This window comes from Pyrgilauda ruficollis, unplaced genomic scaffold (genome assembly GCF_017590135.1).
Source record: "Pyrgilauda ruficollis isolate IOZ18807 unplaced genomic scaffold, ASM1759013v1 scaffold68, whole genome shotgun sequence".
In the NCBI taxonomy this organism is placed as follows: Eukaryota; Metazoa; Chordata; class Aves; order Passeriformes; family Passeridae; genus Pyrgilauda; species Pyrgilauda ruficollis.
This window is the reverse complement of record NW_024528599.1, coordinates 2,640,493-2,655,989: the sequence shown is the minus strand read 5'-3', so window position 1 is coordinate 2,655,989 and position 15,497 is coordinate 2,640,493. Positions and strand designations below refer to the sequence as shown.

General features: G+C 33.9%; 1 protein-coding gene across 1 annotated transcript in view; it reads right to left on the bottom strand.

Annotated features, from left to right (window-relative positions):
• Positions 1–13,296: 13,296 nt before the first annotated feature.
• Positions 13,297–15,497, bottom strand: part of NETO1 (neuropilin and tolloid like 1) — a 60,502-nt gene continuing 58,301 nt past the window's right edge. Inside the window, exons 9-10 of the mRNA XM_041484822.1 lie at positions 14,483–15,041; positions 13,297–13,357 (exon numbers count right to left, since the gene is read on the bottom strand). Of these exons, the coding sequence (XP_041340756.1) occupies positions 13,297–13,357; positions 14,483–15,041 (620 nt within the window). The remainder of the gene's footprint in view (positions 13,358–14,482; positions 15,042–15,497) is intronic.

Sequence of the window (15,497 nt, the reverse complement as noted above, 5' to 3'; positions counted from 1 at the left end):
TTATTTCAATGATTAACCATCATTCTCAGTGATAAACATTTTTCTAATGTCTAATTTGAACATTCCCTGAAACAACTTAAGGCCGTTTCTTCACATTCTTTTGAATAAAAAATTACAGAAGTGACTGACTCCCTCCTCACCACAACCTCCTTTCAGGTAATTTTAGAGAGCAATGGGGTCCCCCCTCAGCCTCCTCATTCCCTTTCTCTTTCCTTTCTTCTCTCCACCACTGAAATAGCTTCTATCTTTGTATAACAATAGATCAACATTCAAGAATCTTTTAGAGGTGTTGCTTTGCCCACATCTCCTGCTTCAAGCTCTTATCTGAATCTTCAGTCCCTGATATCACATTCCTTTTAGCTGTATTGTCAGGGATAGCAAAAAATGACAAAAATTGCATCAAAAGGCCTTATTTTCAGTTGTCCCTGATGTAAGCACTGATCTGATAGATTTAAAAAGAATGAATGGATAAATGTAATAAAGCTTCAGAAATTAATCCAACTATCAGTAATAATAATCTAGTTTTCACAATGGACATTTTGTTAAATATAAAGGAGGTTTATTTTTTCTGGAGAGTCTGATGAACAAGGATTCTTAATAATCAAATACATTTTTTTCCTTTTTTTCTTTTTTAAATTAAAAGAGGAGAGAGAGAAAGTGTATGTTTGCTCGTATACCCCTTATTCATCATCTCATTTCCCAATTCATCCTCAAGCAAGCACATTTGGTAGATTAAACCTCCACTAGAAAAAAAAATAATATTCCTGCTTTTTCTTTCTTCATAAACCATCAAAACTAAAGCATATCCTGAAAAGTTTTAAAATAAAGCGTCTTCCCTTTACCTACTCACAAAGGAACTCTTAATTAAAAGTTACAGAAGGACAGATGAAAAAGCAATAACACAATATCAAAGAACATGTGGACAAGAAGGAAACATTCACCCTGAGATATTTAATATTTTAATTGGTTATCTGGAAGAAATAAGAAATTGCATGTTATGAGTCTGATTCTAACCTTATTAAATTCAATGGCAAAAAGCCCAGTGAGTTCAATGGGGTCAAGATGAAGCTCTAATTGAATTAGAAACTGACTTCAGATAAAATATGTTACATTCTTCTCCTCATCTTCCAATTTTAGCAAAAAGAAATAACAAAGATTTATTGAAATTCGTCACAGAGGCAGTCAATTTAGTTTGTTTTGACCTGGATCAAAAGAAATAAGTATTCATGAGGAGAGTAGTTTTGACTATAAATTCATTTAAATAACAATACTGGACACTGAGCTTTCCAGTAGAAGCTGACTACTCTACTGAAGTGTTTAAAACCTGTCCTGCACTAAAACCTAAGTTGTCTAAAAACCTTGGAGACAGGGTAGGTCTATTTAAACACAAAAAATACGGAACTGTCCTCCAAAAAAATAAGTGAAAATGCAAGATTAGTTGATAGAGAAAGACCACTACTGTGTTTATAATCCCCTCTGCCAGTCAGCATTTGCTGTAAGCTCCAATAAGGTGTAAATTCACATAAGGAAGGGCTGACAAATGAAAACTTCCCTCCCGCTTACTGTTTTTAAGATGACTTATCAGTTGTTACTAGTAAAGCAGCAGCAATAATATCCTAGGAAAAGACCTGTTTCCCTTTTCCAACACCCCCTCAGGGTTTTTTTCCTCCAACTGCTGTTGGTTACTACCACCCCTGTGACCTTGGTCATCTGTGAGAGCGACTGCACTGTGAGGAGAGGTGGCTGCTGTGTAAGGCATATCTTGTAAAGCATCTCTTCTTCTGTAGGGATTTTCTTACCGCTCTCAGAAGTTCCCAAATTCTACTGGAATAGCAGAACTGAAACAGGGAATGACAGAAGCAATATCAGAGTCTGCCTTCAACTGGAAGTTTTCAGATACTATCACCCAAAGCTGTGAATTTAGCTCAACAAAACTAATTGCCTGCAAGCGTAACACTCTAGTTGTTCTTGCATAGTTCTCCGTTAAGTAACTCATGTGAGAATTATTCCTTTTCTTTTTAAAGACAAACATTCATTATATCAACAAGGAAAGTGAAAGGAGTAAAGAGGAGTTCCATTCCTTGGCCCACTGGTTAGAGGTCATTTTCTTTCATGTGGCAGGCCAAGCTTGAAACGTCCCTGATCAGTTTCAGAGTTTCATAAAAACTAATGCAGATGAGAAATCACCTACTAATAAATTAATTAGAAGAATGTCAGACAGCCTTAACCTGCCTCTCATGGTTTTTTGGTTTTTGTTTGTTTGTTGGGCTTTTTTTTTTTTTTTTTAGTTTTTTGTTTGTTTATGTGTTTGTTTTTTTTGGGCTTTTTTTGGTTTTTTTTTTTTTTTAGTTTTTTGTTTGTTTATGTGTTTGTTTTTTGGGTTTTTTTTTGGTTTTGTTTTGTTTTGTTTTGCTTTTTTTGGGGGGTTTTTTTATTTTTTATGACAGTAAAAGAAACACTTTTACGGAAGTGTTTTACAGTATTTTGGTTTCTGATATGGCGAAGAGTCCAAGAAAACTTTTGAAGTTTTTCAGATGAGGTTGTTTCCTTACTGACTCTTCCCTGAAGTGGCACAGACTTTAGGAAATGACAGGTACCCATTTTTCCTTTGGCTCCTGTTGTGCTTAAGCCAGAAAAGGTTCAACCCTCCAAGATTTCAACCAAGATTCAGCTTTGAGACATTAAATGCATTTGACTAACATTCATGAAGGGGGATTTAAAGACAGAGAAACCAATAACAAAATACAAATAAAGTTAGGGTGGGGTTTTCTTAGTCATGAGCTGGTTGAACAGATATTTCCTAAGCATCATGACATTTTAGCTGCATCTTTTTTCCCCCCAGAATAAAGGACTACCAGCATTTTCAGAAAGTGAACTGATAAGTCTTTTTAATGTATGTTCATCATCATATAAATTGAAATACATTTTGCAATGCCAAGCATAAAATATTCTGGAAACAGATGAAAGGCTTCCTTCATATTTCTCTGTCCAACTTCTTTGTGTAATATCAGTCCAAATACTTGCAGCATTAGCTTGGGCACATTTTCAGTTTTCAGCAAGCTGATGACTGCTTATTGGTGTCTGGGGACCTACAAACTCCTGTGTTGGTAATAGAATACCCATGTACCTGGGAGATATGCATACCAAGTGATGGAAAGCATGCCACATTAGAAAATTGATTGCATATGTCAGCATAAGCACAACCATTTTAACAAATTAGTCAGTATTAAACTCCACGATATGCATGATTTGGAGCAGAGAGAGATTCATGACTTTTGTTCAAACTTGAGCTTTCTGCAGACTTTTTAATCTAGAATGAATTTCCTGCTGAAACCAACAAAGTCAAAATGCTGTAATATTCTCATTTCATGTTTATTGGATTTATGAATTTTATGAAGCTTCAATAATGATCTTGGGGAAGGTTTGCATAAGCATCATCCTTGCATGTTATGATTGAAAGCCTACATCAGCATAGAATTCTCCCCAAACAATACATTACCCAAGCAGTAGATGCAGAGATAAGCATAGCTATTATCCTAAAAGGAAAAAAAAATCTCGTTTATGCATTTGTTCTCCCTTTCTCCTTCACAATGTTTGCTATTATTGTAGAAATCAGCATATGAAAAAGGACAAAGGAAAGTTCCTTAGAGCTGACTCTGTACTGCCTTTTCTCTAAAAAGTCCTTTACTGGGGTTTTGTGGATGGCATCCTTGAATGCGATATTATAAAACTTCATTGTGTTTTGCCCCATTTTTCAAACAATGTTGTATGATTACAATATTGACTAGATGCCATAGCTATGCAATGTTTTTCTAGGCTCAACAGGCATTCCATATTGCAGCTCCTGTGATCTATATATGATCTACACAAGATTTATAAAAGAAGTGTAGTAGTGGAAATTGTTGGAACTGTCTTTCTAACACCTTTAAACAGCATTTATGAATGTAGAGAGTCCATAAATCTTAGAAGTAGATGAAGACAACTTAACTAAAGTGTTAACAGACAATCTCCATAAACTCATTAGAGGATTATCCAAAAAATTATCCATGCAAATTATCCAAAAGGAAAAGAAATGGCTCCACCTCATATTATGGTGTGCATTAATTTTAGGCACAAGTGTACAATTATTTATTTCCTTACCTCTGCTAGGGTTTTGCTTTTTTTTTTCTTATCATCCTCCTTTGATTTTCACCTTCTCCTCAATAAGCTTTGAAATTGAAGGCAAGGACTGTTTTCACATAGCAAAAATACAACCTGGTGAATTGAAATGTTAGGGTTTTTTTCCACCTAGCAGTAGAAGGCACCACGTGGCTGTAGTACTCAGGTTGTTCTTCTCATTGAGAAAATGGATTGGTAATCTTCTGATGAAAAGTTTCTCTCCTTTCTTCTGACACAGCTGGTATTCAGCACTGACAAAAGTCAGCTTCAAACTGGATAGCAGATCCTGAGAGGCTGGAGAGCTTTGAAATGTTAATAAATGTCAAGGGGTGAGGTAAGATATCAAAATTTAAATCTTCAGAACTTCATTCTCAAGCTAACTGTCATTTGAACCATGGCATAAAATAAGAAACTTTTGAAAGGTGTTTATCACTGAACAGGTTTCAAGAATGCTAAAGAAAATCTAGAAAAAGTGATAGAATGTATTTTAAATTAAATTAACTACCCTCCAATTTCTACTTTAATTTGGTAAAATGTAAAGACGAATAAAATGCAATACAGCTATATTGTTAAAGGATAACTGAACCAAATTTTTGATCAGCCGCTAACTTCTATTATTACTATCATAGCTGGAGGTGGGTTTTGTAGTCCTAAAAAAATGACAAGAGTCTGTCACAAAGAGCCTTCTGAACTATCAGCTCATTTTGTGCCACCAGCGGAAGAGGATACTGAGCCTCAGAGACTGAATGACAAGATTCTGATTCAGAAACTCTAAGAGAGAAACTTCCTATTTAATTGGCTATTATGCCCTTGGTATGTCACAGCTTTAAATCGCATACTTTAGAGTAAGGAAACCAAAGGGACTAAAATTTTACAGTATACCAAGGTGTATTTACTAGGTTCAGAATCACACACTGTACTTCTAAACACTTTCACTACCATGACCTACTTCTGTTCCTTCTTAAATATTACATTTTATACCTCCCATTTAAATGGATTGTTTATCACTATGCACAGATTGCATAGAAAGGAGCTTGTGGAAAATCTGTTTGATTAATTCTGAGACAGAAGAAGCACTCATTTTCTCAAAGCATTAAAAAAGTTTCTAAATGTTCTCTTACTTTTTACTCCATATACTCCAAACAGATGTGTGTTTAAAACTTCATGCTGTATAAAGTTTATGTCCCTGTTGAGATTTCCATAAAAGTTTATGCCTGTTGAGATTTCTCTTTTGATCAAATCCAGTTGAATAATAAAATCATACAAAACTAAAATTTTGCACTATTTCTACAGTAATTTCCTATTTTTATTTTTATGTATCTCCAGTATAATAATTTTCTAGAAGCACATTGTGATCCAGATAAACTCTAATGACATTTTGTAGACTTTTTTGCAAATCTGTATACTATATGCCAGCACAGGAATTTTTTTTTCTTTTTGAGTCCCTGTAAGTTACTGAATTGCAAAAGTGATGTTAATATGATAGACACATAAAGACTAAAAAGCTTGCATCACAAAAGAGAGGAGTAAAACTAAAAATCCTACCTGAATTAAAGGAAAAAAAAATCCCAGATCTGAAAACTGTAGCATATTTAATAAAAATCCTTGCTGCCTTCTGCTACGAACTCTAAGTTTTCCATGTTAACATCACTCTCTTTTTCAATCATCAAAGAGATGGTAATATTAACAAATGGAGATGTCATGTTGACATTTAAAATATATAAGATTTAAATTATTGCTAGTGAAATAATATTTGCCTAGATTAGTGTAGTAGAGTTTTTATCAAGATACTAAAAGCTAACAAGATACTTTATGCCACTAGAGTTATTCTCAAATGACAGCACAAGTCTCTGGGCCTGGATCTTGGCCATGCAACTTAGATAAGAGTTGAAGAAATTCTTCCTGCAGGCAGAGCTGTAATGTACTGTTTCATTACTAAAGTGGTGCCAGATATGCTCAGAATATCAAACAAAATCACCCCATGGGTGTTTTCTGCACCAAAACTAGTCAGTAGAATGTGGGAGTGAAAATGTTGGAAAGAAATTAAAAATGTCTTCGATTTGGCAAGGAAAACTCAAAATGCAGAGACTTGTCTCTGAAAAAAAAGAAAGACAGTAATTCTTTCTGACCAGCAAAATCAGCCATGCTTAAAATAAAGGATATCAGCACCTTAGAGATGTTTAAATATTAAATTTGTAATTTTAAATTGGTATACAAATATAAAATCACTCATATTGCTGAGCTGAATTTTATCTTATGATAATATGAAATTTATTTTAAAAAATGAAGGCTGGGATTTGGCTTATGGTACCCAAGGGTTCAACTGTAACTTTTGAAAATATTATTGTTGCTTTTATCATTGGGAAAATATGACCACTTTAGATTTCTAGTGTTTGCTTTCATTGTTTTAATTCTCTTCTCAAACTTACATGGATCACCTAAGTATAGAGCACTAGCTTTCCTTTAAATCACTGATATTTAAAATGAAGGGAAAGAGTAATGACTTGTGTTGAAAACTCCTCTAGCACTAAGAAATGAGAATGAAGTTCTCCTTCCCCAGTATAAATCAAATTTTTGGCTTCACTAAAGATGGTGAAAGCCATTCACTTTCAACAAACTGATTTTTCCTAACTAAAACTTTCACTGAACTCAGAAAAAATGCAGGATCTAGAAGGAGGATGTGACTAAAGCATGAATCAGGCACTGCAGTTTTAAAAGTAAAATCTCAGTGGAAAGGTGTTTTCATTTAGTGATGCAATTGATCCAACGGAATGGTTCATTTAACCAGATACATTAATCTAGCATCTGTGCAAAAAAAAACCCACCTTTTTTTTTTTTTTTTTTTTTTTTTTTTCACAATAGCTGCAGCAGATGCCACAGGTATTTTCACATCCAACTAAACTTGATATCAAGTAATTGCTTTCCTGTAAAGCCACCATTTTTTAAGTAGCTAATTCTGCTTATTATGTACCTTTCTGGAGGACTGACTGAAGAACTGAAAACTTGTAAGATCTAAATAACTAGATGTTGCTGCTGTTGCTGCATGCAGCACCACAAGACCACCCTCATGGGCCCAGTAAGTGCTTGTCTGCCTACATTTATGCAAGAAGCTTTTAAGTCCTGCCAGAGGTCTGAATAGAATTGGTACTCACAGTTGTAGCATCATTCTCCTTGGGATAAAGAAGGCTTGAACCACAGTTTTCCTTTATCTGAGAATGTAGAGATGAAATGATGTGGCACAGAGTTGGTCAGGCCTGATACTTTGGTAAAGAAATCTAAGCAATCTTGTTCTTTCATTTTTCATCATGGGCTTCTTAATTTGTGTCTCTTCTCCCAGCTAGGATTCATTGCTTGAAGGGGATAGTAGCTTCTCTTTTTCCCCACAGTGACCCTGTTTGGGGATTGTGGATCAGCAAAATTCCTTTTCCTGGGAAAGAAAATGAATGGAAGCAGCAACTACTGCTTCTTCTTGTAGCTGATGTTCTTACCTTGCTGTTCTTACCTTACCTCTGCCACACCATTGTCAGGTGTTTGCCAGGTTGTGCACTGTTTTAACAGGTATGTGAAGGAGGCAAGGACATGGATTTATGTTGTGTGGAGATCACGCTAATATAAATACAGCACAGAAGAAAACTTAGAAGTGTGGGACATGGTTTGACAGTGGTGTTAACTGGAAGAAGAAAAATGGTGGATGAACACTGATGTATGGCTATCACGAGAGGTCATGCCAACACATGGGGGTAGACAGCCCAAACAACACTGATGCACAGCCGTTAAAATGCAGACCCCGTATACCCTAATGAGACCATCCTCCTGTCCATTCCAGTGCCCTTCATAGCTTTTCTTGTTTTACATAAATTGAGGGTGATTAGGATATGCTGAGATCTCACGTTTTCGTTTTGCTGTTTATAGGCAAGGTATGATTAAGATGGCTCTAAAGAGACAGATGGCAAAAGAGGAGGTGGATTCAAGGGCAACACAAAGGCAGGGAGCTGGTAGGACTTCTGCATTTTCAGTGAATTTTGAGGTGAGACAGGAACAGAACTAAACTCAAGCTAAACTCACTGTGGACAGAAATGAAAGGCAGCAAGTGATGAAGATGTAAAGTGATCATCAAAGAGTCGAGAGAGATGATCCTAAGGTAATGATGAAGAGCAGTGGAGCTGTGAATGTAAGACTTCACATCAAGTGCTGAGCTACAAATAAGGAGATATTTTCAGATCAGATATAGATTTCTATGTTCAAAAGAATTTTGAATGGTGCAGCTTTTGTCCTTTGCATATGCCTGTATACTTCAACTGTGCTCTCTCAGCTGAAATATCTTTGTGCCATCAGGGAGATTCAAACATAAAGTAGAAGACACACCAAAAACCCCAAATTTTGTTTGTAGGACAGTGTTCTGTGAAGTATTAATTCTGTCTTTCAGAGCTGGACATGAATAGAATGCTTTTACTTGGTGGTTAAAGGATTTATCTGTCCTAAAAATGTTTGCAAATTTGGGAATAGGTATGAACAAAAGTCCTCTATATTCCTCTTCTAATTATACTACCTTTCTGTGTTTCTTTTCTTTGTCTGATTTTTTGAGGGGTGTGGGAGGGTGTGGGGGCTAACAATTTCTCTTTAACAAGAAACCTTCCCACTTTATCTAATTCCCTCTCACTGGCTACATTGTTGATTGGTTCAAGAGAGCATCTCCAGCATAAAAATTGAGAAAAATTGAAGGATAAGGTGCTAACATTTATCAGAGTCTTTTTTTTTTCCCCCAAGCTGTTTTTAGAATTGTGAAGATAGAAAAAGTTTAAGTGAGGATGATTTACGATATGAACTTCCTGAGTTTTTTAAATGATGCTGCAGAGAGTCCTTGACAACTTGCAAAGGCCATATTCCCTGGAGCAGATAAAAAAGGTTGGGTATAGCTGTTAAACTATCATGCTAAAAGAAAAGTATACTCATAACACTACACCCATGGAGGGGAAAAAAAATCAGACCCCAAAACTATAAACCATATTTCAATGCATAATGATAACAAAACCTCATTTTAAAAAAGTATGTAAGAAATAATCATACTGTCAACATAGCAGTAGATGACACTCATTGTCCCAGTCAAACCAAAATCATCTAGTAAAAATAATTCTTCATTTTAGTTTAAGGCAAACGTGTGGTAAAATACATGAAACGAGGACTAGCAGCTCAGCTAATTCACAGTAATTTACTGTGTTATACAATATTAACACATACAGCTGTGCTAATTTAACCCAAACTTCCTTTCTATAAAATTTAAAGCTTTTTTGAACTTCCTTCTAGTTTTAAACAAGTGGATTCATAATAATGAAAAATATTGATAGGAAAGGAAAACTGTTTACTTTCAGCAACAACCCCTTTTATTGTAGTATTTTGAGTTTCATAGATCACATTAAGATATCCCATTATTTTGTGATAAGAAGCAAATATTATCTTTACTGTTTGCAGTATAGTGGACTAGGCTATTATTCACACTGACTATACAAAGAATCCAATTATTGGAAATTAAATATTTTAATGGTAGTATTTTATCTGTGTTTAAATTCATTTTTGTTTGTATTTTTAATAATATAATTTGACCCCAATAGACAATGAGTTTTGTACTTATAATGTTTTTTGTTTTAGGGTATACCTAGCTATTAGGCACTATGTTTCTAAAGGAGTTTCCAGGATCAAGCATTAACGTTCCCACTTTGCTTGACTTGTTCCGTTTACACAGCATTTTATGTTTCTCCCTCCTTCTTCTGTGGCATAATTATATATTTTTAAAAGAAAGCAAGAATGCACATGCAATATGCAATATAATTATTAATATCCATGCCTTCTCCAGTTCAGTTATTTCAGTTAACACTTCCCTGGAAAAATCTTAAAATTAATTTTATTGTGTAATTGTCTAGGAGGGACTAGACAAACTCTGTGTTACAGTGGGATTTAGGCACTTCAATATAATTATACAGCAACTTTAAAAACAAGTTCAGCATTTTTCTGTGTGAACAATATAATTCATTCAAAGCTAAATCCATATTTAGATTTTTCCTTATTTTTTTAGACTATCTCCAATACTAAATATCTATAAATATTCATACAAGTCTCTGCATGTATATGCATTTATTTTAGCAAGCCTTTAATTCTTCCTTTATTTTATGAGGGATGCATGGGTGCATCCATTTTAAGCATGGATGTGGCAAATATCTTAACATATACTTAAAAAAGGGATGATGAGCTAGGACTCGGAAAGGTTAAGGAAAAAACCAGTGATAAATTGTATGAACTTGTGAAGAGATACTGATCTGGAAATGAACTATTAGTGCATGCTGCAAACCCATGTAACTGAGGGATGACTCAATGACTCTCAATGACTGCAGAAGACAGAGGACTGTTTTTCAGCTAATATGTGAAAACAAATTATTCAAGGTAAAAAAATAGTTGTAAAATACACTGTAGATATAAAAGTAGTCAAATACCTGAAACCCTTCTTCTCAAGTCACTATTATTACGTCACAGTTGTAGAAATCAGATTTTCTGTACTTTTAATTTTACAAATTATGTATTATATATGTAAATCGCTTATGTAGATCACCTTATTTTTTATGTCAGTCTTTTAGGTTTTCTTTTTTCCCATGTACTTATAGTTTAGGAACATAGATGGAATTGCTTACACTTTTTCTAATAAATCTAGCAGCATTTTTATGCAGGAAAACCTAACAACCATGAATGACACAAGATATTTCAGAAGGAGCTGAGATTTGCTTTGGAAGAGAACTTGACAGATACTTTTCAAATAGATAATGAAACCATGATTTTATGCATGGTTATTGAGTTCTTAGATGAGGAGGCTTTCAACTTTACATAATCGTGGGTCTTCAACCTATAGTAATTCCTTAAAAATGTAAACTCTCAAATTTGATTTTGGTGTTGGTTATTAATACTTACAGCTTGAATTACAAACATAATTTTATCTTGCATAAGGAAATGGTTTGTGTCTATATTTCTAAAGTTGGAACCCAACTATAAGATTTGTGTAACTGATAAAAATCTGCTACTCTACTGTACTGAAACAAACTTCCTAATAATTGCCATGGAAATTAGTTAAGAGTACAGAATGGAATACATAGATTATCACAAACCTTTTAACTGAAATTAGGTGATCAACCTATTATGAATTCATTTAAATCTTTAAAAATTAATGTGTTCTGTTGAGTAATTGAAGGATGAGATACAGTTGATTCTCTGCTCTATCTGTGTTTCAGGTTCCTAGAAACTACATTTTGAGCTTAATCTCCTGAATTACACAGGATTGGTAAATTAGGTAAAAGAAAACATTGCATTAAACTCAAGGTACGAAATTATTATACATTATTTTATGTATTTTTATATAAAAGTTACAAGTAGCAAGCATATGACACAGAAATGGAACAGTAACAGCAATAACTGTGAATGCATGCTTTTTACAATGTATCTAATAAAGGGATTTTTGCCAACTCAAATATTCAGTAACATACATGCAGATTAATTTCTCAATGTCAAATTCAGTCATATTGCTAGATGCTTATCCAACAAACGTTTCTATTGAAGTGATTATGAATGGCTAAATACCTGATTTCAATAAATTGTTCCTGAAATTGGGAATTTTACTTGCAACAAAAAGAAGAGAGAAAAACAAAAAGATAAATGACTGATAAGCATAATAACCAAAGTCTTATTGCCTTCTAGTAATTTTACTCAACACTGCTGAATTTTTTTCATGATAAGAGAATAGCTGGTCAGAGTCCATAAAACCTCTAGCTGGTGTTTCCAAGGACGATAGTTTCACATTTCATTGTAGCATGTTCAAAATCACCCAGGAGCGCACTATTCTCAAGCAGTCTATATAATGAAAACAATGTACATATAACAAAAGTTCAATGTAAATTTCTTCTTCCACATATCACACAACACACAAGTAAATAACAGACATAGATCAACTTAAAGAAAACTATGACTTAAATAAATAAATAAATAAATAAAAGGACAATCTCAGGAACTAATCTCTTCCTCAAGTTTCCAGTAATTCTGCAAAAAATATTTAATAACTAAGGAGCACTTTGTGGCCAGAAACCAAATTACAAAAGAAATGTATTTTTGTGCAATGGGAATATCTTGCTAAGGAGGTAAGATATGTCTCTACTTCTTAGGTTTGCATAAAGGCAATTAAATTAAATTGGAAAATTGTCCACTCTCTTTTTCACAGAGCTGAGATAGTTCATTATTGATTTTCCCATTCAGAGTTTGCATGACTGTATGAATAGTGTTCTGAAATCAAAACTAAGTTAAAATATGCTCTCTCTGAGGAAAAAAAAAAAATAAAGCAGACAAATATTTACTTAAACTATCCACAGGAAATAAAACAATTAATGGAATATTTCACTGTAAAATTGCTTTATACATATATACACTTAAAAATGTATATACACATATCTATGTTTATATATACACATTTATAAATGGACAGACTAACAACTATCTATATCTCCATTATAAACATCTGAAATTATGTTTATTAAGTGCTGATAAAAATTATGCAAAATGACAAGTCTAGGAAAATACTCCAAAAAGTAAGTTCAATTTGAAAACATTAACCTTAGTGCTACAGAATCCTAAATTTATCAATCCTAACACACACTCTTCTCCCAACACTTCACAAGATTGGATGGAAAAAGTGAACTGAAAATACATAGTTCCACATCTTACTGACTTAAATTAAATTGCCAAGTTTTACATTCTATTTGTCATGCTGGGGCTCTAACTTTTATTTCCATAAATAATAATTAAGAAATAAATAAATGAAATGCAAGAGCCATGCAAAGCACATGACTTTATACAGTTGGAATGAAGATAGTTTTTGCTAGGGGCTGACTGTAATTCTGTCAAGAATAAGGAATTAACAAATTTTGCTTAGTTTGCCATGCTAAATTGATCATCTGGCTTTCAGTTTTTTTAACATTCAAACCTGTTTCCATACAAGATGACATACAACTTGAATCCTAATATGCATTTTAGCAATGTAACAAATAAAATGAAAAGCAACAGATGGTTCAATTGCTGTATAGATATGTTTACTTACCTCAGGATTTTCTCTTAGACCCTAGTTGTGTTGTACTCAGACTCATGTTTGCTTAGAGACCCAATGAGGCAGAACCTGGAATGTTATGGCTATTTCATTCAAAATAATATTGTTTGCATAGAAAAAAAGAAATATATGCATATAGATACTTTATAAACAGTACACTTTGATAATGTGATAGATATTCATGAAGTAATTTACACAGACATGCAATTGGATTAAAATAACCAAATAACTGTATTTTTTTTAAGAGAAAGAAATGTCTTAATGTGCAAAGAAAATATGGAGGGCATGTAAACAATAACAGGAAATGCATAAATAATGCATGCAAGAGAAAACACAAATATATTAAAAAATGGTTATGTATTCTTTTTCAAATAAATTGTTCATAAATTTTTTGGTTTTCTTTTTCTTTTACTCGTAAACTTTTAATTATTCATACTTACAGTGATTCAAAGTGCAATATACAGAAGAAATAGCTCTTTTATTAAAAATATTATGATTGATTGTTCTTTTATTGATTAGAAATATTCCCATTAATTCATTTTTATATTTAAATATGTATATGTTCATTATGTTGTCTCATGTTCTTATCTGTCTACCCATGTTTATCTGACAAACCAAAATACTGTGATCAGTAATGGAACTGATACAGTAAAGTTTTGGAAATACTGTCATTCATTATATAAAAGGCCATGAGGAAAGGGGTTTCCTTACCCCGGGACTGTGTTCCTCATTCTTGTATCATGCATCAAAATGGATACACGTATCTTTAATTTATTGATGAATTTATTTAGAGATGGTTAGACCAACAGTGGATAATATTCAAGGCCACCTCAGTTACAAGGAAACCACATGTATGTGGCTGTTCCAAAAATCTAAATTCACACAATGTTCTTTGGTTTTTAAAAATTGTACCTGTTCTCTGTTCACCTGTGTGTGTATGCAAGGGGGTATATGTAAAACAGTAAAAGAAAAAGAGAGAAAATAGAAAGGTAAAACAGAGATACAGGATCCTTCAGGAAAGAGGAGCAGAGATGAGAAAGAGAGATAATATAATGGTATGTGCTATCAGGAAACAGAAATTTAAACAATAAATAAAGAAGAAAGAAAATGTGTCTTTACTGATCAAAGAGTGAATATGTTTGGGCAATCAAGTCCTTACACAATAGTCTTCATCAAAAATCTATTGATACTGACCGCTGAACAGCTTTATCATGTCTGGACAGCCTGTGACTTGTGGTTGGCACCTCTTCAATTTCGTCTATCTCGCACGCATCAGCAGCATCTTGTGAGTAGCTATGCTTCATGACAAGGATATTTCTCCTGTTCATGGGCTGAACAAGTGGTTTTACAGGCTGGGGTTGTATTTCTGTCAAGACAGAAGCATCTCTTGTGCTGAGGTTACTACGGCTGCCCTTAATACTAGACACTTGTGATCCACAGTGATGGTCATGAATGCATTTTGAAGAGGATCTCCGCAGTTTATGATAATTTTCAAAGTCATCTGTAACGTCAGCAAGGTCAGCTGTAGTCCCTGTCCCTCTAAGGGTGCATAACTCATAATGAGGAGGCTCAAACACCTCCTGGAACACTGTTTGATCAAAGTCTGCTTTCCTTTGGACAAATTTTTTACGAGGCTGCTTGATCTGTACTATAATAGAGATAACAATGAGGATGATCACAATGCAAGAAGTCACCCCAATTATAGTCCCACTGGTATTGGTAAGTTGGTCCAATAGGTTTGCTTTTCTTTTTTCTGCGTGACAGGGAATAAAAAAAAAAAAAAAAAAGCACAGCATTAATTACAGTTCAAGAATAAAAACTACTATGATGGGTTCACAGATTACTGCAAGGCTGAGCCTAGTCTATTTCTGAGTTCACTTAATCAATCTCACCAACAAAAAAGAAATGGGGAAGAAATCAGATATTTGTGAAAGCTAAAAAAGCAACACGCAAATCCTTTGTGGGCCTATTCACTTGGAAACTCATTTATTCAGGGTATATTGCAAGTTTAATTTAAAAATTTTTTTTTTTAAAAAAAACAACCACCATAACAAGCAGATGGCTTCAGTGTCACCTCTGAACTCCATTTGGCTGCTAAAGCCCCCAAGACTTACAGATGTTCTCTTTATTATTTTCTCTCTCTCCCAGTAAATATATGCAGCTAGGACATTAGGTCCAATGAAAGAACAAGATTTTACAGGATTTAAGG